This window comes from Cavia porcellus, unplaced genomic scaffold, assembly GCF_034190915.1.
Source record: "Cavia porcellus strain 051 isolate PalLab524CR breed Dunkin Hartley unplaced genomic scaffold, mCavPor4.1 scaffold_1, whole genome shotgun sequence".
Lineage (NCBI taxonomy): Eukaryota > Metazoa > Chordata > Mammalia > Rodentia > Caviidae > Cavia > Cavia porcellus.
This window is the reverse complement of record NW_026947484.1, coordinates 27898358-27923914: the sequence shown is the minus strand read 5'-3', so window position 1 is coordinate 27923914 and position 25557 is coordinate 27898358. Positions and strand designations below refer to the sequence as shown.

The 25557-nt window shown below is 34.7% G+C and overlaps 1 protein-coding gene across 6 annotated transcripts in view; it reads left to right on the top strand.

Moving 5' to 3' along the window:
- Positions 1-25557, top strand: part of Heatr5a (HEAT repeat containing 5A) — a 120322-nt gene that overhangs the window by 38820 nt on the left and 55945 nt on the right. For all 6 annotated transcript variants that reach the window (XR_010051421.1, XM_063260539.1, XM_063260483.1 and 3 more), the window contains 5 exons: positions 5142-5294; positions 6569-6668; positions 15194-15303; positions 19911-20074; positions 20157-20332. Coding sequence is in view for 5 of the 6 variants with exons in the window: in XM_063260539.1 (XP_063116609.1) it covers positions 5142-5294; positions 6569-6668; positions 15194-15303; positions 19911-20074; positions 20157-20332 (703 nt within the window). In the remaining variant the exon portion in view is untranslated. The remainder of the gene's footprint in view (positions 1-5141; positions 5295-6568; positions 6669-15193; positions 15304-19910; positions 20075-20156; positions 20333-25557) is intronic.

Below are 25557 nucleotides of genomic sequence, written 5' to 3'. Positions count from 1 at the left end.
AGAAAAATTGAAAACGTCATACGCCAGTGATATATGTATACCTATGTTTATTAGCAGCACAATTTGTATTAGCCAGATCTTAGAAACAACCTTAGTGTCCATCAGCTGAGGAATGGATTAAAAAAGATGTGGTATTTTTATATAATGAAGTACTTCTCAGCTATAAAGAATGATCACACTGAGATATTTACAAATAAATGGATGCAGCTTGAGACCATACTCATAAGCGAAATAAATCAAATTCACATGTATAAATACTGAACAGTCTAACTAGTGTAAGAAGTGGTTAAGAGTACATAAGATTTTATGGGAATCGTGATTCACATTGCTTTGAAGCCTTATAATGTTTTCTTTCATTTGGAATGGTTTTATTCTGTTTTGTTTGATTTTATTAAGTGTGATGGTATGAACAGCTATTCTGAAGAAAACAAGACACTATAGCAGCCATTGCTGATTTAATATCATCTTGCTTCTGTTTCCATTGGTTCTATCATGTTATATCTTACTGGATTTTAATATGTGTGATACTATAAACAAATTTTTTGTGGAAAATGAGATAAGGTAGTAGCCATTGTTCATTTTCTGTTACTTGGTTCGGAATGCCCTGTAATACTTTCATTCTCTTGAATGGTTTTTGTTATGTTTGATACTATTGGATGTGAAGGTATGCTCAACTATTTCAAAGAAAGAGACATGGAAGCTACTGCCATCCATTTGTCTTGTTGGAAGTGCCGTTTTGCTTACATAGTTTTCTCTCTCTTAACAGGAATATCAAATCGAGTCTTTATTTTAACAGGGTCTGTGCTCTAGTACATGAGAGTTAGTACACAGAACCTATTAGACTAGACTAGAACCCAACAAGTAATGCATAGTAGCTTTACACACATGTTTTAATGATGGCCAAGGCTAAAAGCTTGCTATGAATGTTATAAGGTATGTGACTCAAGAATTATGTGTTTTAATAGTTGTAAAAAGGACAAGCGGAGAATATTTTATGACCTTATAAGAGTTACGTGAAACTTATCTACTGTTCACTTCATGGTTGCCTGCTCACTTTGGTTTTTTTTTTTTTTTTTTTTTCCTTTTTTTTCCTTTTTCCTTTTTTGTCGGTACCAGAGATCAAACTCATGACTGCCTGCTTGCAAGGCAGGCGCTTATGCCGCTGAGCTAAATCCCCAGCCCCGCCTGCTCTCTTTGTAAAGTATACTTATTTTCCTTGGCCCAAACTCTGCAGAATCTATTTCTTTTCTTGCATTTAATAATGCAAAACTTTGCTACCATTTTAAAAAATTAAAATTTAAAAACGATTATATGAGAATCAAATTTCTGAGTCTAGAAGCAAACTTTGCCTGTGGCCATCAGGTCCTGCAGAAAGATCAAATACATAATCAAGTGTATGACTTTTCTTTTTTTTTTTTTTTTTTAGAGTAAAAATATTTATTGAGAGAAAGAAAGTTTCTATCTGAGAAAGAGATGGGAGGGGTCCTGAGTGGTTTGCCCATGTATGACTTTTTAAGACTAAAATACTTTCTGACAGGAAATGTTGACCACTAGCATAGACCATTATTTTACAATATTATTGCTCTAATGTGGCAAGCTTTCCTTTGCTGTTTGGTGGGTGTTTCTGTACCTGCCATATTGATGAGGTTAGTGAATTACAGGGGAAATAAACTGCTTAATAAATACAGTATTTTATTGAAAGTTGTTGAAACCAATGTCATTCCATTTGTGGACTAATCACTATAGAAGATTTTTTTTCCTTTGGTCTTTTTCAGATAGAATCTTACTGTGCAGTTCAGGCTGGCCTTGAGCTCACTTTATATGCCAGGCTAGTCTTAAACTCGCAGAGATCATCTAGCCTCAACCTCCCAAGTGCTGAGATTATAGATATGCACAATCACACCTGGGTTAAAGATTTAAATTTTGATGTTTTAATTACATTTTCTAGGGCTTTATTCATTTTTTTAAATGTGTTTTTCTTTTCCTTTGTTATCTGTTTTTAGACTATAGTATATTGTAATCCTAGCAACTCTCAAAAGGGATCAATGAAGTTTTTAAGTATCATGAACTTCAAGATAGTTACTATTTCTTTTGAACTTCAAATTGTCTTATCTTTGATCACTGGGAACTTGGTTCACATGTGTTTTTTGTTTTTTTTTTTTTTTTTTTTTTTCTCTTTTCTTTTCTTGTCTTTTTTTTCCAGTACTGGGGTTTGAACTCATGACCTCGCACTTGTGCTGCTAAACTAAATCCCCAGCCCTCACATGTCCTTTTAACATGAACCTACATTCCTTAATAGATGTTTGATTTTATATGATAAGATATCCTGGTTATTATGTTTTTCATTAACTGCCTCAGGCCTGCTATCATCCATTTCTTCAAGAAGCTTTGATTCATTTTTGAAGGCAATTTTAGATAACAATCTGAATGTTTTTTTTTCCTTTTGGAAATCCATAAAAGTTACTATTATGCATATTGTTAACCTCTAAATAGTGGACTAAGGATTTTGGGTTTGCAAAGTCAATCAAACAATACAAGCTTTAGATTGTTTGTTTAGTTTAGTTGTTACCATTTCAGCCTGTGTTCCTGTGAATTAGCCAGTTGCTTACAGGAAGGTGGGGGGTGCAGTGTTCTTTTCTCTGGCTTATGGGGGTGGGCCTCCTTCCTGGTTCTCCCTTGGCCAGCAGGGCTGCCATGAATGCTTTATTAAATAGGATTTAAGTTTAATTTCTCTTCTGTATTTTTATTATTCCCTTCACAATTGATAATTTCATTATTTTAATGCATTCACTACTGTGTATCAACATAAACAAGTAAATCAAATGAAATTTCCTTTTATGTACACTACAACTGTTTGTACCCTTTATTTTGTTACACTTTGCAGTTTATATGATACCATGTAAAACAACTTGGGTTCACCTACATATATATGTCCTGTGTAATCTCTGCATGGCTCAGGAAGTATGTATTTGTATTGCCTTTAATAGATGCAGGATTATTTTTGGGTATGAAAAACTTGTGTATGTTTTAGCCTTGCAATTGCAATATACTCTTTTTTAGTCACTTAGTTAATATACCTCTGAAATGACATTATTTTAATGCCTCTTTAGGAATACATGGTACTGTCTACTATTAAGCTAGTGAGATATCTTAAGGAGGGTACAATGGCAAATACTATACATATGAAACTTCTCTCAATTATAGATACTTTCAACTACTACACGTTTATTTATTGGTCTGTGACTAGGTTTTGCTCTCATAATTTTCTGTTTCTGTAGTTCATCGTGTGGGAATGTGCATCTATATGTAGTCAACACACAAACCTTTTATAATCAGTTATCCTTCATTACGTGACATCTGTTTCCTTCTTTTATTCCAAGTCTAGTTTGTTTTTTGGGTGTTTTGTTTTGTTGCTGCTATTTTACCAAGAAAGCAATGAATAGGGTAGAGATGTAGATTGTTGGTAGTGCATTTGTCTAGAAGCATGAAACCCAGGATTCCATTCCTGGAAAAAATAGAGGACTGCAAATGTTACGTATGTTTTGCCTTTTCCTAAAGATCAAATTAGAAGAAAAATGGACCTGTTATTTTAGCACTCTGAGACTCTAATGAAAGAAAACTCTGACTTCATTCTAGCGTAGGCAACTCAGTGACACCCTGTCTCAAAATATAAAATTAAAAATGGTCAGTACAAAGGCCTTACACTCAAGCCCCAGTACCAAAAAAAGAAAGAAAAATGGGTACGTTTTTAATCTATTAAATTGCATACATTAAAAAATTGACTTGCAGTTGCTTTTTCATTTTGTTACTAGCCACACCTCTTCCTGTAGAAATAAGTAAAATATTTGAGTAATAATTACATGCCAAACATTTTATAAATGCTTACTATGAGCCAAACACCATCTGTATATAAACTTAAATAAGCCTTAGGACCTCTACCGTGAGGTAGATACTGTTATTATCTCCGTTTACACATGGGGAACAGAGGTACAAAAGAGTTGTTACTCTTTCAGGCTTACAAAATTAATAAATGCCCCAGATATTAATCTAAGCCATATCTTTTTAAGACCCAGTTTAGTTCTATGCTTTGTTTCTGTAGTACAGAAGGAAGATCAGCAATTAGCATTATGTGGGAATGAGAAAAAGGGAATACATGTTTATAGGAGAATTTTAAGGTAGCCTCACAGTATTACTTGTGAGTTTTAATTTTTATGTTTCTTTTTAGCTTTTTTCTCTTTCGAAATTGCTAATGTTATTACTTTACATTGCCTTTGATTACTGGGATTTTTTTGTTCCTGCTCAATTCACTAATGTTGCTCTGAAATATTTTACATCTGAGTCTTTTGAAAGGGAGATTGTTTTATTTCGGTGTGTTTTTTGACTTTTTGAGACAGAATCAAGTAATTCAGATTGGCTTTGAATTCACTGTGTAATCCACCCTGGCCTCAAACTGGTAACAGTCCTCCTATTTCAGCCTCCAAGTGCTGGTATTCTAAGCATATACCATCATGCCTGGCCATATCTGATTCTTGACCTATATGACTTGCTGTCAGAAGTTAACATTGGAGGCAATCGATGCACCTTAGGTAGTAGAGTGTATTATATGTGAGCCCGTAGATTCAATTAGTGTGTTATTTGCAATTGTATCTTCCATTAGAGTAGTATATCATAGATTTTCCAAAAACTTCAAAGGGCAGACTGTCATTTGGATCTGACAAATGCTTGGAGACAAATAGTGCAGTTGCTACCAGCTTTAAACTGAGTCTCAGTAGTAGTGGAAGAGTTTACACAGAACCTAGGGTTTATAATTTGTTCCTTGTTATTCCTCTGTGTCTCCAGTACCTACTCATAGTAATTCATTCAATAGGAGATTTGCTTAGAATCAGGAAAAAAAAAAAGAAACTATTGCAGTAGTAAAATGTTTTTGTTTATTTCTTTGGATGTTTTGTTGAGATGAAGTCTCAGTGTTTAGCCTAGGCTGGCTTCAAGTTTGAGATCTTCTTATCTCAGTCTTCTGAGTTCTTGGATTAAAGGCGTGTCTGGCTGAAATATGTTTAAGAGGGAAGTTCCTGTTTAATAACAGAATTTTAAACAATGATCACTTTGGGTTATTTCATTGTAACAAATTAAATAATTTTCAGGTCCTGCAGTTGTCAGTCATCACCTTGCTCGAGTTCTGCTGTTGTGGAAGTGTGTCTTTCCAGCATCTCCTAAAGATCTGGAAACAGAAAAGAACCGAGGAGATTCGTTTACATGGCAGGTAACCCTGGAAGGACGAGCTGGTGCACTCAGTGGTAGGTTCAGTTCAGTTTTTCATCCCCCTTTCTTTGGCTTTTTTGGTACCTATTGTCTTTACATGTATGTACTGTGTATTTCACCTATCTTGGGGAGGAGGAAATCTACCGCAAATGATTTTTGTAACTGAACATAGTTGATTGGTTGATGATAGTAGTTGCAGAATGAAATAATAAACAACACTTAAAGAGTTTTAATCTTTAAACTAAGGCATGATGCAATCCAGTAGAAAACTGTCAATCAGTCTCACTGTTTGAAAGTCCACTTTATATGCTTTAATTTTGTAATGTGAACTATTTCTAAGATAACAATATGTAATCTATTAACTAGTGATTTCCTACTGTTTATTTTTTCTGAAATTCTGTATAACGTTTTTTTTTCTTTTTCTCCTTAAATAATAAAAAAAAAAGAATGCTTTCTTTGTCTTAAATAAACCTCTATTCCTGTATTTGATAAATAGGATTCTATTTTAAATAGCAATAATGAAGCATAGTTTCCATTTACTATTACATCTGTGAAAGTTGTTTTTCACAGTATCGGTATATAGAGACTATTCGGAATATTCCACCATGAAACTTTAAGGTAGAGCGAGTTTCCTGTAAAAATTAAAAAGCATTGATTTTGGTTTTGTTTACTCACAACACTTTTGAAAAATCAACCAGGCATAGCATCTCATGCCTGTAATCCCAGCACTCAGGAAGCTGAGTCAAGATTACCATGAATTCAGGGACACCCTGGGCTCCATAATGAGTTTAAGGCCAGCCTTGGCATAGCAAGACTGTTTAAAAAAAAAAAAAAAAAAATCAATCTTGAAATTCATAACTAAAGTAATGCTAGATAAAAAGATCTTGGTTTCATAACAGTTTTCAATCTGAACATGCTAATTTGAGTTAATAAGATTCTGTAGAAATAATATAAAACTGACAAATTTTAAAGTCTTAATTTGTTTCTTAACCTTTGAGCTCAGAGGCTGAGTAAAATCCCAGGAAAGTGATCTTCTATTAGATTAGTTATTGATCCCTTTTAGTAGTCCTAGGAAGGTTTTTTTTTTTTCATTCTTTGTTTTTTAAAATTTTTTGTTGTTTTTCTTTTAATCATTAGTGATAGAAGGCCTATCTTCCCTTTTATACTAGACTTTCTAGAATATTTTTATTTTGACATACCTCTTTATTTTCTAATAAAAAATGTAAATGCTATATGTAATAAATGCTCTTTTCCTGGTTGATTACAGTATCCTCTATAACAGTATGGTTTTTTTTTTTTTCTTCTTCAGCTATCAAGAGCTTTGTTTCCCACTGTGGTGATCTGCTTTCTGAAGAAGTAATTCAACATCTTCTTCCACCACTTCCTTCTGCTGTGGATTTGTTAACTCAGTAAGGATTACCTATTTTGATTGATAAAATTTTGTAAGAGCAGTTACTTTATTATCCTTTGAGCAAGTGTCTGTGATTGGTTAATTTTCTGTTGGCAAAGGCAGTCATTTAGTTACTTTCAGACTGACCATCACATTACTTACTGGCTTGATCTGATATCATCCAACTTTTGGCTCTTCCTTAGAGTCAAAATAACCACAATAGGTAAATGTTTTGAATTGATTCAGGACATCAAAGCAGCCATGATAGTGCAACTACAGAGAATTTCCACAACTGCTTCAGAAAGTGGTAAGAATAATGGGATCAGTGTGTTCCAGCAAGGTCAAATGTTTTGAGGGTACTAGTAGCAATGTGAAAAATTGTGAACATTCACCATACTTTTCAGTCATCCTTATAAACAGAGCAAAGGCTATATATAAATGCTCTTAGATAGTAAATATTTAGAGCCTTTGTAGGCTGTAGGGTTTATGCTGCAATTGCTAAACTCTCTCATTGTAGCTCAGAAATAGACATAGCTGCTGAATGGGTCCTGTGAGCATTAACACTAGACCCATCTTTAATGTATTTCTCTTTTAGGTTGTCATTCTTTTTTAAATTTTAAACAGGGAAAAACAAAACAAAACCAAAAAAAAAAGGGGGGGGGGAACAAGACAATGACAGAAAACCCAAAACAAGCTGGTAGGAACTTAAAGTTTATTATTTGGCATGGGTATTTTCAAAAGAGTTACTCAGATTACCAGATAAAGTCATGCAAAATTGATCTAATCCTATGAGTGTTAACTGTTTTGCTCCAGGAACTAATAGAATTAGTAATAGTCATCTTAACTGTCTTAAATGTGTATATACAAATTTTACATCTTTTTTTCTTTTTCCTTCCTTCTTTTCTCAGAACTTTTCTCTGAGTTATTTTTCCCTTGTAAGCAGTTTCTTACCCTTTTACAATCTTTATTGAAGATTTTGGATCTTATTTACTCTTCCAGTTTTTTAAACTAGGAAGACAATAAGGTATTCTTTTGCCATTCGTTAAATGCTAAAATCTTCTAGTTTTTTGTTAAACAGGCCTTCTTTATTTAAATGTCAAGTGTATCTTTTACCTTTTTTTAGTTTATACTTTAGTCTTTTGGTTTTAAAAGCTTTTCTGAAAAGTTTTATTTTCTTACATTTCTTCCTGAAATGTTTCAAGTTTATCTTTGATATTTAAGTCTTTAATACCTCTGGAACTGATTTTTTTCCTTGGAATGAGGGAGAGATTTGTTGTAGTCTGTGCTGCCACAGCAAAAAGCCTCAGACTAAGTGATTTATAAAGATCAGCATTTATTTCTCACAGTTCTGAAAGCTAGGAGGCCAAGATCAAGATGCTGCATCTTGGTGTATGGTGAGAGTATGGTCTCTGCTTCCAAGAAGGCACTTCTTTAGTGCAACCTCTGGAGAGAAGAGATGCTCTACTTGTCTACATGGCAGAAAGAACAGAGGACAAGAATGACCCAACCTTCCCCTATCAAACCTTTTGTAAAGACATTAATCTCTTTGTTGCAATTATTAAATGTTTGTGGTATGTATAATAATAATGTTTATTGTTTCTATAGTTGGTCTGATATCCAGCCACCGTGCTAAATTTGCCTGATAAACATAAATTCTCCTGGATTTTTTTTTATAGTACCTCATTCATTCATTGTCTCTCTCTCCTGCCTCCTTCCCTCTTTACCTCCTTCTCTTCGTCTCCCTCCTTCTCCCCCGCCCCCCATCTCCCTCCTTGCCTCTCTCCCCTTATGTTTTAGCTAGGTAACTATCTTTAAAACTGAATAGAAGCTGGTGGCAGTGGCGTATGCCTATATTGTCCTACCTACTCAGTAGGCTATGACAGGAGGATCACTTGAAGCTAGTTCAAGACCCATGTGGTCAATGTAGTTGAGACCCCATATTTTAAAAAAGAGAGAAGTGGTGAAAGGGGAAAGGAGATACTTCTTACGTTTCACTAAGAATGATGTTTCCTAAACACTTTAGTAGATTATTAGGCTAAGGAAATAATCTTATGTTTACTATGTTTTTTGGGTTTTTTTATCATGAATAGATTTTGATTTTTATGAAATAGTTCAACCCAATAAACTTTAATGGGAGAAAGTCTTTTGATCAAATTTTTAATTGGTTGCATTCATTGAATAAACTCAGCTTGGAAAAATAACTTTTATATATTTCAGAGATTTCTACATAAATAGAGTAATGGGATAATCCTAAAATTTTCTTGCTTTGTCTTCATAAATGTTTAGTCAATTATATTATTATCATTAGAGTAAAATGAATAAGTATTTCATGAAGTTCTGTGAGACTGTTTGTGTAAGATTGGAGTTACTGGACCGGAGATGTAGCTCAGTGGTGCAAAAAGATTGGAGTTGCAAGGGTAGCCATTCTGTTTGCAGAAAATGTGAACTTGAAATCTAAAATGATTAAAAGAAATAAAAGTCACTACATATTCGTTAGTGGAAAGCTTCAAGAAGAACTAACAACTATATATATGCATCAAATGCAGGAGCACCCAAGCATATAAAGATGAAAACTAATGGACATGAAAAACCAAATACACAAGAACACAATTGTAATAGGAGACCTTAACACCCCACTGTCACAAAGAGATAGATCAACTAGACAAAAAGTCAGCAAAGAAATAGAATTAAATCATACCTGTGAGCAAATGGACTTAGTAGACATCTACAGAGTGTTCCAACCACATCAGAATATATATATTATTCTCAGCTGCACATAGAACATTCTCCAAAATAGACTATATATTAACCCACAAAACATCCTTAAGTAAATGCAAAGGGAGTGAAATTATCCCATGCATAATATCTGATCATAGTGCACTGAAATTGAAAATTAATGGCAAAATAAATTGCAAAACATGTATAATTACATGGAAATTAACAACCTTCTGAACAACCAGTGCACTACAGGTGAAATTAAAGAAATAAAGCAGTGCTTGCAATCAGTGAAAATGCGATACAACATACCATAACCGTGGGACGAAATGAAAGTGGTCCTAGGTGGGAAATATATAGCAATAAATTGTCACATCAAGAATACAGAACAAGCAAAATTAAACAACCTGATGCTACATCTCAAGATTCTAGAAAAGAAAGCAAGTCAAACCCAAAGCTCAGAGAGAGGAAATTGTAAAGATCAGACCAGAAATTAATGCAATTCAAACTAAAGAAGCAATACAAAGAATCAGTGAATCAAAGAGCTGGAAAATAAAATTGATAAACATCTAGCCAACCTTATCAAGAAAAAAAAACCCTCAAATTCACGCAGTAAGGACTGTCAAGAGAGAAATCATTACAGATCCCATGGAAATTCAAAAGATCATGAATACCTACTTTGAAAATCTTTATTTACTTAGAGTAGAAAACAGAGGAAATGGACAGATTTCTAGAAACATATGATCTACCAAAGCTCAATCAATAAGATATAATAATTTTGAATAACTCAATATCAACTATTGAAATTGAAAATGTGATTAAAAACTTACCAACAAAGGAAAGCCCAGGCAGGGCCTGATGGAGTCACAGCTGAATTTGACGCCAATACTTAAACTCGAGGCAAGTATTACTCTGATACCAAAACCAGAGAAAGACCCAACTAAAACAGGACTATAAGCCAGTCTCACTAATGAACATTGATGCAAAGATTCTCAATAAAATACTGGCAGCTAGAATGCAGCAAATCATCAAGAAAATTATACACCATGAACCAGTGGCACTTTTTTCCAGGAATGCAGGGATGATTTAATATACGCAAATCAATAAATGTAATACACCACATCAATACAGCCAAAACCAAAAACCACATGATCATTTCAATAGATGCAGAAAAAGCTTTTGATAAAGTCCAACACTTGTTCATGATAAAAACCCTACAGAAACTCAGAATAGATGGTATCTACCTCAATTTCATAAAAGGCCATCTCTGACAAACCAGCAGCCAACATACTAAATGGACAGAAACTGAAAGCCTTTACTCTGAAATCAGGAACAAGACAAGGATGTCCACTATCTCCACTCCTATTTAATATAGTTCTGGAAATATTAGAGCAATCAGACAAGAGAGAGAAATAAAAGGAATAAAGATAGGAAAGGAAGAAGTAAAATTATCATTATTTGCAGATGATGTGACACTTTATATAGAAGGCCCAAAAATCTCCATTAAAGGATGACTAGAGGTAATAAATTAAGCAGCATAGCCCAATACAAAGGCAGTGCTCAAAAATCAATAGCATTCCTGTACACAAACAGAAAACTCACTGAGAGAGAAATTATGGAAATACCGCCTTTCACAATAGCAGCTAAAAAAATGAACTACCTGGGAATCAGCCTAACCAAGAATGTAAAAGACCTTTATGCTGAAAATTATACTACTCTTAAAAAGGAGATTGAAGAGTGTATTAGAAAGTGGAAGAATATTCCTTGCTCTTGGTTAGGAAGAGCCAACATTGTGAAAATGGCCATATGCCCAAAACTGTTATACAGATTTAATGCAATCCCAATCAAAATACCACTAACATACCTTACAGATCTAGAGAAAACACTGCCTAAAGTTCATTTGGAAACAGAAGAAACCCAGAATAGCAAAGGCTATTCTGGACATTAAAGGCAAAGCAGGAGGCATCTCAATTCCTGACTTAAAATTATAGTACAAAGCCACAGTGATAAAATCAGCATGGTGCTGGCAAAGAAATAGACCTGAGGATCAATGGAACAGATTAGAAAAAACACAACTACAAAGACACTCAGCCACCTGATAACTTGACAAAGGGGCTAGACACGTTCACTAGAAAAAGGATAACCTCTTTAATAAATGGTGTTGGAAAAATTGGCTTTCCACGTGCCAAAGACTGAAACCAGTCCTAGGCCTATCATCATGCACTAAACTAAAGTCAAAATGGGTCAAAGATCTAAATATTAAAACCAAAACATTAAATACAGTGGAAGATAAGATAGGTAGAAAACTTGGAGATATACGGGTATGTAGAGAATTCATGAACAAAACACAAACTGCATGGGAAATATTTCAAAGAATCAACAGCTGGGATCTCATATTATTAAAAACGTTTCTGCACTTGAAACGAAATCACCAACAGAGTGAAAAGAAAACCCACAGAATGGGAAAGAGTTTTAGCCAGCAGTCCCTCAGACAAAGGACTTGTATCCAGAGTATATAAAGAATTGGAAAACATCAAGCCCCCCAAGTTCAAAGACCCTCTCCAAAATTGAGCATCTGAGATGCGCACAGATGAAGATATACAAATGGCAAATGTATGAAGAAATGTTCACCATCACTGGTCATTTGAGATATGCAAGTTAAAACAGCACTGAGATTTCATCTCACTCTGGAAAGAATGACTGCCTTCAAGAAATCAGCTAATAGTAAATGTTGACGAGACTGTGGGGAAAAAGGAACACTTCTCCATTGTTGGTGGGAGTGTAGACTGGCGCAGCCACTGTGCAAATCAGTATGGAGACTCCTTAACAAAGTAGGATTCATTCATTCAACCCAGCTATTCCCCTCCTGGGTATTTCCCCCACCAAAATTGAAAAGATTATGCCACAGTGATAATGTGCACCCATGTTTATAGCAGCATAATTTGTAATAGCTAAATCTTAGAAACTACCAAAGTGCCCATCAACTGCAGAGTGGATGAAAAACGTGTATTTTTTATGCAATGGAATATTATGCAGCTATAAAAAGGATGATCTTGAGGCCTTTATAGGTAAATGGAGGCAACTTTAAAGTATCCTCATAAGTGAAATAAGTCTCACAATTGTAAATATCAAATTGTAAAAAAAAATAATAAAAACTGAAAGTAATAAAATTCAAAATACATAATAGATATACAAAAATGGAAGGGAAGGAAAGTGCTCTATAGGATAAAACCATATGGATGTTTTAAGTTTGTAAGATAGATGACCATATTCTAAGTTTCCATTAGATCATTGAACACAATGATTTGCACTGTCACCGTTTGTGTGTCCACTTTTTATGCTTTGATTTTGTAACTTGAACAACTATTTCTAAGAGGATAATATGTAACTTATCAACTAGTAATTTCTTAGTGTTAATATTTTTCTTTGAAATTCTGTATTCTACCCTTTTTCTGTTTTGTCTTGTTTTTCTTTTTTTCTTTAAATTAAAAGAAGGAGAAAATGCCCTAGGAATACAAAGCAAACTGGTGTTAATAGATTTGGGAATTGAAAAAGGTCACTGGAAAGTTAAGGTACAGCTAATACATGGAGGGTTCCTAATGCCTGAATTAAACCTACTAATTCGTGGCTGGGGATTTAGCTCAGCGGCATAAGCGCCTGCCTTGAAAGCAGGCAGTTGTGAGTTTGATCCCTGGTACCGATAAAAAGGAAAAAGACAAAACAAAACAAAAAAAATCCTACTAATTCTGTTCAGCTAACAGTAAGTACTAGTAGAGACTCAAGAGGATAAGAGAAAGGATGGGTGTGGTGGTGCACACCTGTAACTCCAGCATTTGAGGGGTTGAGGCAGAAGGATTACTGTGTGTGTGAGACCAGTCTAGGCTACAAAATGAGTTCAAGGCCAACCTGAACTACATAGTGAGATCCTTTCTCTCTCTCTTTTTTTTTTTTTACTTTATTTGTTAATATTAAGAAGAAAAGGTAAAACAAATTTTCACAAGATAATGAAAAAGTAACAATTGTTGATAAATTACACATCATTATCTTTAGTCACTCAAGTACAAAATATGGGCATAAAAATTTCTTCAATCAATATTTGCACAACCTTTCCTATTCAGTGAACTAAGTGACACTAATGGTATAACTAACTTGCATTTTTTTCTTTTCCCTTCTATCCTTTCTCTTTTCCCCTATCTTAGTTTCTTCTTTTTATTGAACAGTTTCCTCCCATTTCACAGTGACTATTGTATATTTTGAACCTTATGGTTTCACATATGTCACTGTGGTGTGATGTTTTTCAATCCTTCTGGGCAGATACACAGTAGGGGAATACCTGGATTGAGTGGGACCTCTAATCCTAATTTTTTGAGGATTCTCCACACTGATTTCCACAGTGTTGGTACTAGCCTATTCTCTAACCAACAGTTGTAAAGGGTTTCTTTTTCCCTACAGATCCAGCAGCATTTTTTATTGGTTGATATTTTTTTAATTAAATAATTTTTTAATGAATAAGGGAGAGGATGAGATAAAAGGGGGCATAACAACATAACAATACAGGTTAAAGCATGACACTTTCAGCAACCTAGTGCTTCACCACCAAATAACCCAACTTAATAGTAGTTACCATAGTGTCTTTTTCTTTGAAATATTTGACTATAACTTCATATGCTATAGCATCAAACATATCAAGACTGTGTAACACCATTCAAGTGGATGAAAGCATTGTAGAGTATTTAGAACCAGCTAACAGAAAAAATGATCAATGGTTTCAATATTATCTCTTTGCCTATGACAATTTTTGTTTATACTACCACATACGATAAAATCCAGCAAGTTACAACATGATAAAATCAATGGAGACAGAAGAACCATAGTTTGGTGCGGCTTTAAGACAAGATGGTATTAAATCGGCACTAGCTGTTATTATGTCTTATTTTCTTCAAAGTAGCTGTTCATTGCAAAATGAGTTCAAGGCCAACCTGAACTACATAGTGAGATCCTTTCTCAAAAAAGACAAAAAAAAAAAAAAAAAAAAAAAAAAGATAAGAGAATACCAGAAACTGTACTTGATATCAAATATGTAACTTCTGAAATGAATATCTGGCTAACAAGTAATCAAATAGGATGAAGGGAATGGGCTGTTAAATTGGGACACCAAGATTTAGGGACATGGGGAAGTCTTACGTGGGAATATGTCAATACACTTCAGCTAGACAGCTCCACTTTGTTCTGTTTCTCAAAGCAGCTGTTTCTTCCCCTTGTTTGAACCAAGTCTATTATGGGCTCTCAGAGCCTCCTATGCTTTTTCTTGTTGAGCAAGTCAGTGAGTGAATGAATGAAATACTACTTCCGTAAAGCCAGTTTCATCACAGTTGCAAACTTAAGAAGACTAAAAACCATATTTCTTTGCCATTGTTTCAAAGTAATTGATACAGTTTTCAGCAGTCCTTTTATCTGCACTGGCTGCTTTCTGCCCACTTACACTGTGAGCCCAGTTCTTGCTTTGAAATTATGAAACCAGTCCTTAATGACGTGAAATGTTTCATCATTATCACTTGATGGATTATCCTTTACAAGGTCAACATTTGTAGCTCTGGCTTTTCACAAATTATAGACTCAGGCTATACCCTGCCATCAGGTCCTGGAATTAGTTGAGAATTTTTTTATTATTGCCTTCAGTCTTATTGCTTAATGGGTTTTTACATCTTCTTAGTTCTGTTTTGGTGATTTGTGTGTCTCAAGGATGTATAGCTAATGATGTGTCGATTTGTTCAATATTTGTACATTGTCATATAGCCCACATACTTAAAGTACACTATTTCTTTTAAGGCTTTCTTCAATACTAAAGTCATATGGAAATCCCTTGAAAACACCATCAGTAATTTATAGACAAAGACTTTATGAACTATTGATTTTATTACCTCCCGAAACATATAAAGGTATGTGCTTTAAACCAAAATATTTTATTGTTTGTAGCTGTTCTGTGGTTGCTTATGAAATACTTGAATGAATGAATGAATTATGGCATTTATTTATTTCAGGTTTTGTGTGTGTGTGTGTGTGTGTGTGTTTATTTGTGGTTTTTTTTTGAGACAGCCTTACTGTAGTGCAGGCTAACCTTGAACTCATGGTGATCCTTGTGCCTCAGCCTCCTAAGTACTGAGATTACAGGTCTGTGCTACCATGTCCAGCCATAACATTATTTTACCACCTTTAGCAGATTTAGGCAATCAAGTCTTCTGTGTTTAGAATTTTTATAGTAAGTAAAATATATTTTTGTATAACCCATTTCTTTATAGCTTGCTTTCTTCTGAGAAAAAAGTCCCTAATTCTATTTTGTGAAGGAGAATGAGTCACAATCACTGATCTTGATTTTACTCTAGCATTTATACAGAACATATAATATAAATCTGTTACAAATTTGAGCTGGATATGGTAGTGCATGCTTATAATTCTGGCACTTGGGAGGCTGAGGCAAGAGGATCACCGTGAAGTAAAGGTCACCCTGTTTTACATAGACGCCGTCCCTCCCCCCAAAAACCCACAAATTTGGCTAGTCCCAGTTTTCTTCTGGAGTGGTTATTTACAGTAATCATTCCTTTCTATTACTCTGTTTGTAACTCTGGCAAAAAAAAATGTTTAATATTGCTTGGTGGTGCATGCCTCAGGAGGCAGAGGCAGGAGGATTGCTCTGAGTTCAAGGCCAGCCTGAGCTGAATAATGGGACCTTGTCTCAAAAAATAAAAATTGAAATTAATTTTTAAAATTTGAAAAATAAAAACTGATACAGAATTTCAAAACAAGGTATTAGGAGATTAATAATGGTTAATACATTGTATAGCATTATCTTTTTATTTTAAAGAGAAAAAGGAAAAAACAAAAATTGAGATGCAAACAAAAAACAACTAAAGCAAAACAGCAGCAGCAACAATAGCTATATAGGTTTTCAAAACAAGATTATAGGAATTTGACAGTGGTTGGTATATTACGTATTATTATCTCAAAATAGTTGCTCAAGTTATCAGCTACAGGAATAAAACAAAACAGTAAAACAGAACCAAACATTGAATTTCAAAAACAAGACAGAAGGAAATCCCCCACAGCTGCTGTAATGCTGTTGTTATCCTCCAAATAGATGCTCAGACTCCAGCTGTGTATTAATAGTAGTTACTCACATTACAAGATAAAGACATGAGAAATGGATCAAATAATGTAAGCACAAACTGTTCTCTTTGATGAATAGATTAGTAGCAGTTCTATCCTATATATGTATATACATACAATTTTTTCAACACGTTTATTCTTTTCTCTTTTCTCCTTTACCCCATTTCAGTTCTTTACTTTTGAGCAATTTCTTCCCTTTTCACTTTCTCTATATCTGTTATACATTTTTATCTTGTTTACTCTTAGTTTTTTACACTAGGGAGACAATATGATGTTTATACATGCGTGTCTGATTTATTTCGCCTATTATGGTCTCAAGTTGTATCCATTTAACTATAAAAGCCTTCAATTTATCCTTCTTTATAGCTGAGTAATATTTCATTATATAAAAATACTTTTCTTTTGTACCAGGAATCAAACTCATGACCTTGCATTTGTACCATTGAGCTACATCCCTGACCCACTGTGTTTACTTTAATATAAATTTGTATACTGTGATGGAACATAGTAGCCAGAACTTTACTATTGAAATACTGACATTTTGAGTGAATAACTCATAGTATAGTAACTTAGAAATCTTTTAACATACAAAGAAATATGCTCATCTTTAAATTTGCTCATCTAATTAATTTGGAACATGAGACTAACCGAAGTTTAAAGTTCTGATCATAGTAAGTTACTCCAACATATTGTCAAAAAGTTATCTTACAAAAAGTTATATAAAAATATTTCTTTTGTTATGTGAAAATATTTCAGAACTGAAAGAAGGGAGAAAAAAAAGCTTAAATCCGATAATCCTGGCCAGCTAGTGGAATACTGAGGGCACAAATCAAACTGCCACGTCGTATTCTCTGAGTCAGAGCTTTAACTTGTTAACTGTAAGCTTCAGAAATGTATCTGGGAAAAAAAATCACTGAAAAAAACCAAAGAATTGAAATAACTTTTCTCTATTGTTACCCAACAGATACAGAGTTTTGTCTCATGAGTCTTAAAATTGAGCTCTTTTTATTTGCTCTTAGTTTTAGTGTGGATATCCTTTCAAATATTTTAATACTTTTTACTGAAAATAGCTCCTTACTACTACTAGAAAGCTAATACTAGAAGAATTACCATGACAAAAGTATATTTTTATTTCAAAATCTAATCATTAAGGACTTTGTCCAGGGGCAGTTAATAGGTAGCCAGTGAATGACTCTGTTCCAGTTTCCTCATCCATAAAACACCAGTGTTAACCTACCCTATGCATTTGGTGTACCAAGCTTTTAGGACCTTTTCTGACACACACTAAGTCTTAGGTCAGTATATGTTGTTATTAGTGTTACTGCTATTAATGATTAAAAAAAAAAGAATGACGGGCACTGTGGCTTGTGCTTGTGTAAGGCTTGAGGCGGCAGATCGTTTGAGGTAAGCCTGGGGCAACATAGTAAGACCCCTTCTCCAAAACAAGAAAGAAAGAAAGAGAAGCGGGGAGGGATTCAGCCTCGGAACTTTTCTTATGACTTGTAATAGTAGACACCCACCCTAAAGCTATTGCTCAAAGAAATATTGTTCAAAGGTGAGCATTTCTCTAAAATTATTTTTACTATTCCTGTAGTATACTTAAATTAAAAACTAGCAGAAGCCAAATTTAATCTCTCATTTTCTATTGGAAATTCATCGGATATTAGGATAAAAAGATTAGGAGATGATAATTTAGGTCAGTGTGATAAATGGGGCAATAAGCATCTGAACACAATATGGCCTATAAACTACTTTTCCCCAAAATTAAAAAAAATAAAGGAAATGAACTATTAGTTTATTAGAAAAAAAGAAAGAGAAACCAATTAAGCTACTGGACTCTTCAAGACTGTAGAAAGTTCTACAGAATAAATAGCCTTGTTTCTTCATTACAAGGAAGAAAAATATGTAGAAGTATATTGAAAGAGTTAAATATATCAACTAGTTGCAATATATAGGTAATTCTTAGCTCTAGAAATAAGCAAGAAACAGGCATTTTTGATACAATTGGAATACTGAAGTGATATTCAACATTTAGTGAGTTTTTTTAAACAAGTGATTGTGATAGAGATATTAAAAATATACCATCCTTAACTTTAATGAGAAATTATTTATGGATAAAATTATATGCTTCCCGGGATTGTTTCTAAATAATATGAAGGATGGTGAGAATAAGTAAGGATATAAGGTTTCTCACATTAAAAATTGTCTAGTTAGGAATTTTTTTCAGTACATACTTCTTAATTTTATTTAGTTGCTTATTCATTTACAGAGACAGGGCCCTGTTGTGTACCCTAGACTGGCCTCAAACTCGAACCACTTGCTTCAGCTTCCCACTGTGCTGGGATCACAGGCATGGACCACCATAAATGTGTGCTTTTTTAAAACCAATTTAACTCATTGTGGGATTTTGGTAAACTCCGTGGCTTGTGATCTGCCTCAGCCCTCTGAATAGATAGGACTAATAAATTGTGTGTGAAGGGGTTACAGAGAAAGAGATTGATTCCGGAGAAGAACCAAGGGCCTCTGCACTGAGCTACATCATTAAACCTTTTGTTTATTTTTTATTTTGAGACAGTGTCTTAATGCTTCCTAGTCTGTGCCTGAACTTTCAGTATTCCTGTCTGAGCCTCTCAGAATGCTAGAATTAGAAGCATGTAGTTCTATACGTGCCTTTTGAAAAATACAGGAAAAGAACACCTAAAGCACAGGAGAAGTATTAGATTCTTCAAACAATTTTTGTAGTTAATGGTGTTTTGTTTTATTTTGTTAATTTGTTTATTTTGGGGGCTCGGGGTTTAGCTCAGTGGCGTAAGTGCCTTCTTGGCAAATGCGAGGTCGTGAGTTCAATCTCCGGCACAAAAAAAATTTTTTTAAATTTATTTTGGTACCAGTATTCAAACTCAGGACCTTGCACTTGCCAGGCAAGGCTGGCTGCTGAGCCTTATCCCTGGCCCCTGTTGTTTTATTTTAAATGAAGATAAATGTACTCAATGTCATAAAATATATTCTTTGAAATATCAGTATTCATTCTTAGTCTTGTGAGCAGCAGCCATTCATAGTTGAACTATGCATTTATAAGGTGTTTTTTTAGAATGAGAAATAAATCTTTGGCATGAAATATTAAGGTTGGCCAATGCATGCATTAAAATTCACCCAGAATCCTCTATCCACCAGTACTGGGGATCGAACCCAGAGTAGAGCTAGTATCTCCAGCCTTTTTTTTTTTTTTTTTTGAAGCAGGGTCTAAGTTTCCAAGGTGGCCCTACATCAGCTTCAGCTTCCCTAAATCTGGGATTGCAGGCATACCTGGGCTTTTCTAGTCTCATGTTCTCACCAATCAACTGCTAGTACTAAATTATAATCTTTTTGTCTGACTCAACAGGAAACCTCTATGCTATCCTCAGAGAGCTGGCTGCTGACTTGACTGCCCCTGATATCCAGCTGGCAGCATCTACATTTTTGCTTCCACCCCTTTGTCATCAGGATGATCTTTTAATGTTAAGTCCTTTGCTACAAGAGACTGACCACAGATTTATTGAAGAACAGGTATGGCTATTTTTAAATAACTCAGACTCAGTCTTTTAAACAGTAATTTTTAAAATGTAATATACCCATTTTTTCCTTTTAGCTCCTGCTTGATAATGGGGTTTATTGTGGAAGTCTTGAATATGACCCTTACTCCATTTATGAGAAGAATATGGAGGGAGATTCTGGCCCTAAGCCCCTGCCTCCAACACTGTCAGTTATTAGCTCTGCAGCCAAACTCTTTGGATTTGTCTGTGCCCATGTGGGAGAAACTCAGAGGTAAATCTCTTCAATGGTTTACTTATCCTTACATATTAATATATAATTGATTCAGTGAATGCTTTTACTGCAGAGCTCATAGATGAGAAGAATGTTAATCAGAAGATCTTAATAACATAAAGAATTTCTCATAAATGACAGGTAAAGATAATATAAAGGTTCATGTCTATTGGCAATAATGAATAAAAAAATATTAAATGACTCAAAGCACTGCATACTACTCTGTATAGAGTACTGTCCCAGCCATTAGATTATTATCTAGGTGAAAATGTAAATTAAGAGATCAGTAATGATAATATTATTTGTGAATAATTGTTACAAAGAAAAGCTTTTTCTTTTTTTCTTTTTTTTTTTTTTTTCAGTTAGACTAGGTTTCCCACACTTTCTTACATTGGAAATTTTATGCACCCATTACAAGTTCAAGTATTGGTCTTCATTTGGTTGGCTTTCAAAACACTGATTCTGTCAGTACACTTAAAATGAACTTTGGGCCACAAAAACAAAAGTGAGATGATGGATATGTTGATAATTTGGTTTTGAAAATTGTTTCACAGTAAAACACTGTGTACCCTACATGGTTTTATTTGCCAGGTATGCCCCCAATAAAACTAGCAAAAAATTCAAACGTCCTATTCCCTGTGATTAAGGCACTTATATATTGCAAATGTCCTACTTTTTAAAAAGAGAAGAAAAGAAACCAAAAATAATGCTATGAAAAAATTTCTCTTATGTTATAATAAGAAAATTAAAAATATAGGATACTTCTCCCAAAAAAGAATTTTGATTTTCAAAACCAAAGACTGAAACCATGATGATGGTGGCACATGCCTGTGATTCTGACACTTGGGAGGCTGAGGCAAGAGGGTTGCTGCTCGTTCAAGGCCAACCTAGGGTTACATAGTGAAACCCTGTCTCAAAAAAAAGATAATAATTTTGTCACTGAGAATGGTAGTTTCTTCATTGATAATAGGTGACAAATTATTACAGTCTTCACACATTTATATTCTCTCCCTCATTCTTTTCCCCTCTCTCAGGGTCAGGGATATACCTCAGCAGCATAAGCTGCCTGCCTGGCAAGCACAAGGTCCTGATTTTGATTCCCTGTACCAAAAAACAATTCTCTTTTCCTCTTTCTTTTCATTTCTTTCTTTCCTTCTTTTCCTTTCTCTGCCTCCGTCTGTCTTTCCCTCCCTTTCTCCCATGCCGGGCCAGTAGTACATTTCCCTGTATCATTTCATCTAGTTTTGTCTCTCTGAGGAGATCGATTCAATTGAGAATTTACCTTGGTCTCGTTTTAAAGACTTACATATTTTAGTCTCATTAGCAATATATTTCTGAAAAAAGTCTTGGAATAGTTTACTTTCAGTTCATGAAAAAGTGAATGAAAATTTGTTGAATTTTTTTAGCTTCAGATTTTTTTTCAAATCCATTTTATTAAATGATAAAAAGAAAGAAAAAATGCTACAAAATTTCAAAGCGTATCAGTCGAGGCAACAATGGTATATACATTGTTGGCTTCAGTTTCAAAAGAATGTTTTGTTTTGTTGTCTTTTTTTCATTTTTATCGGTACCGGGGATCGAACTCACAACTGCCTGCTTGCAAGGCAGGTATTTATGCTGTTGAGCTAAATCCCCAGCCCCTAAAAGAATGGTTTTTCCAAATTTTTTATAGTTTATAATTCTGTGTATATAGTATGAATACAAAGTTATAGTCTGATGATATTTAAAACAATATGTAACCAAATTATAAATGAATAAAAGATAAGAAGAAAATCACAGATGTATAGAATATTCAGGGAAAGGTTCATGGAGAAGATGAGGTTTGAATTAGTGTCTGCTATTTTATAAGGCATACCATTAAAATAATTTAGAGTAATACAGCAATAATTAACTGGATGAAACAGGACTGGCCTTATAGTCAAAGGATTTAAATTGAACATGTTCATAAGTAGCTCCACTGTTCTATAGGCCTGAGATAAAAGCAAAAAAGAAAAACAGTGTACTTCTTACAACCTTTGCTTTTAAAAATAATGATTTTATTATTCTCTTAGAGAAGCTTTTCAGATTTACTGCCCAGTCATGGTTTCAAGCAGATGCTTTCTTCATTAGGCATGGTAGCATACAGATATAATCCCAGCTACAGATTTGAGACCAGCCTGGGCAATTTAGTAAAATGCTAGCTCAATAAAATTGATAGTATATGCCTATAGTCTCGGCACTCTGGAGGCTGACACAGGAGGATCACTGTAAGTTCAAGGTCATCCTGGGCTACATAAGAGAGTTCAAGATCAGCACTACATAGCAAGATCCTATCTCAAGAAAACTTTAAAAATTGATTAATTAATGTGATTAAATTGAATCAAGTGTAGTGGTGTACACCTGTCATCCCAGTACTTAGGAGGCTGAGGCTGGAGGATTGCTGGAAGTTTGAGGCCAGCCTAGGCTACATAGTCCAGGCCACCCTGAACTATATAGTGATACCATGTCTCAAAACAAAAAAAAAAAAAAAAAAATTGAAAAAAGTCTGAAATTATAGCTTAGCAGTAGCACACTTGCCCAGGATGTGCAAGGCCCAAGTTCAGTCCCCAGTTTGACAAAATATTGTGTGGGGGAGGGGGAGGGGTTTTTTCCTATTACTTAAGTTTAATAAACTTTAAAATGTGCTCATAATTTCCTACCATAATTAAGATAATAATGATAAAATGATGTTCAAAGAAGAGGAAGTTTTATTTTCATAAAAATATTGTTGAGGCTTAGTAAAAGCAAAATCTGTTTTTCTGTTTGGATTCTGGCTGAATAAAAGTAGTGGTCAGGCTGAGTGTGGTAGCATATGCCTGTAACCTCAGCACTCAGGAGCCAGAGGCGGGAGGGTAACTGCTCAAGGCCAGCCCGGGCTATGTAAGTGAGTTCAAGACAAGCCTGCCCTACATTATGAGATCTATATCTCAAAACATGTAAACAAAAAAGAGTGGGGGCTGGGGATTTAGCTCAGCGGCATAAGTACCTGCCTTGTAAGCAGGCGGTCGTGAGTTCGATCCCCGGTACCGATAAAAATGAAAAAAGACGAAAAAAAAAACAAAAAAAAAATAAAGAGTGGTGTGGGGAGGGAGGGAACTCATGGCCTTTGTTTTTTGGAGGGCTTTCTTGTTGTGTGTGTTGTGTTTTTGAGACATGGTCTGAGTTGCCTGTGCTGGGCTTGAACTTGCAATTCTCTTGATTCAGCCTCCCAAGTATGCTAGGATTGCAGGTGTGTACTACCATGACTGGTTTGGAGACTGTTTTTTTTTTTTTTATCCTGGGAGTAGAACTCATGACTTGCCATTTGTTAGGCTGGTTCTGTGCTGCTGAGCTATATCCCCAGCCCTGGCTTGGAGATTTTTAAAGGATATGGTCTATCAGGCTGTCAAATACTACAAAATGGGTTATACCAACTCTCAGCAGCCACCAAGTTGGTAGCAAGGGGTAGAGGAGAGAAATTATGTAGTAGTGTTATCCTAACTATGATATTTATGGGAGACTGTTTTTGGGGGCACCTTGTATTTGAATTTCTAGATATGAAAAATCTTAAAGGGTCTTTTTTGTGGTTTGTTTTTGTTTTTTGAGACAAGGTCTTACTGTGTAGTTCAGGTTGGCTGGAATTACTGTGTACCCCACACTGATCTCAAACTTAGGGGGTCTTCCTGCCTCATCCTCCTGAGTGCTTGAAGTATATAAATATTTGGCACACACAAGGCCCCGGATTCACTTTCCACCACTGCAAAAAAAAAAAAAAGAAAGAAAGAAAGAAAAAAGTAAATTTAAGAGCCGACTATTTTAATGTTTGTTATTGTGGTATCATGTTTAAACAGTTAAAAAGAAATTTTTTATAATATGAGGTTACCCTAAGCACAAGAGTTGTGAGTTCAATCCCCAGTACAAAAAAATAAATAAATAAAATTAATTTGGAAATCATTTTTGCATTTAGATATAAATTACCTTTATTTTATCCTTGTTTTCAAACCTATGGCAATCTAACTGCCTCAGCCTCCTGAGTGCTGAGATTATAGGTGAGCACCACTATGCCCTGCCTAATTTACCTTTAAATTCAGTTGATCTCAAAAAAAAATAAAATAAAATAAATTCAATTGATCTCTCTATTCTGACTGTAGAATTCTTTCTTTTTCACGGTATAGGAGATTGAACCAGGGCCTTCACACTCAGCTTATCCCCAGCCCTTTTTAAGTTTTTCATTTTGATAAAGGGTCTTGTTAAATTGTCCAGGTAAAGCTCAATTTGTAGTTTTTGCCTGAGCCTCCCAACTGTTGGGATTACAGGCATGTTGCGCTGTGCTTGCTCTGACTGTAGAATTCTGAAAATGAGAAAACTTTGCTTTGTTACTATTCAAGTACTAACATTAGAAGGACAAAACATTTTATATAGAAAGAAAGTATTACTGTTCTTGTTCATATGTTGTCTTGACTCATGAATGTGATTTTAAAAAACTAGTACAGTGGTCAGGTGTGGTGCATGTGCCTGTAATCCTAGCACTTGGGAGGCTGAGGCAAGAGGCTTTCCATGACTCCATGGTCATCCTGGACTACATAGCTGGACCTTGTCTCAAAAAAAAAAGTACAGGTATTTCTGTTATGATTTATTTTAGATTTACAGTTTTCCCCAAAAGTCTCATCCATAGATGAGTTCAGTTGCAGAATGTGCTATTAGCAGGTAAGGCCTCTATTAGCAGGGTCACTGAGGGTGTGACCTGGGAAAGTATGTTCTTGTCCCTCTTTCTCTGTCTATTCTGGCTGCTGTGGGTTGGACAGCTTTTCTCTCCCAGACTCTTGCACATGCTGTTTGTGCCTGGAGCTAGCTGACCATGAACTGAAACTGAGCCAAAATAAACCCATCCTCCTCTAAGCCTCTAAGTTGGGCAGTTTGTTCCGGCAGTGGGAAAGTGACTAAGACAAGATCAAATTCTATAATACGATAGTAAAATTCTCAAGCTCTACCTTAGGCAGTTTTAGTAGCTTGAGACAATTCCATTATGACAGATACCTAGGATAGACCTAATAATAGTTTATACCTTTTAAACTTGTGAGCTTGATCATACTGTTGTCTTTAATTCTCCCTTTACATTATGTTTACCCGCTACAATCTTCTTAATGGGCAATTTAGGCATAAATATGTCTTTACAAAAAGAAAAAAAAAGTCTCAACTATAATAGTCTTATACAGTGGGCAGAAAAA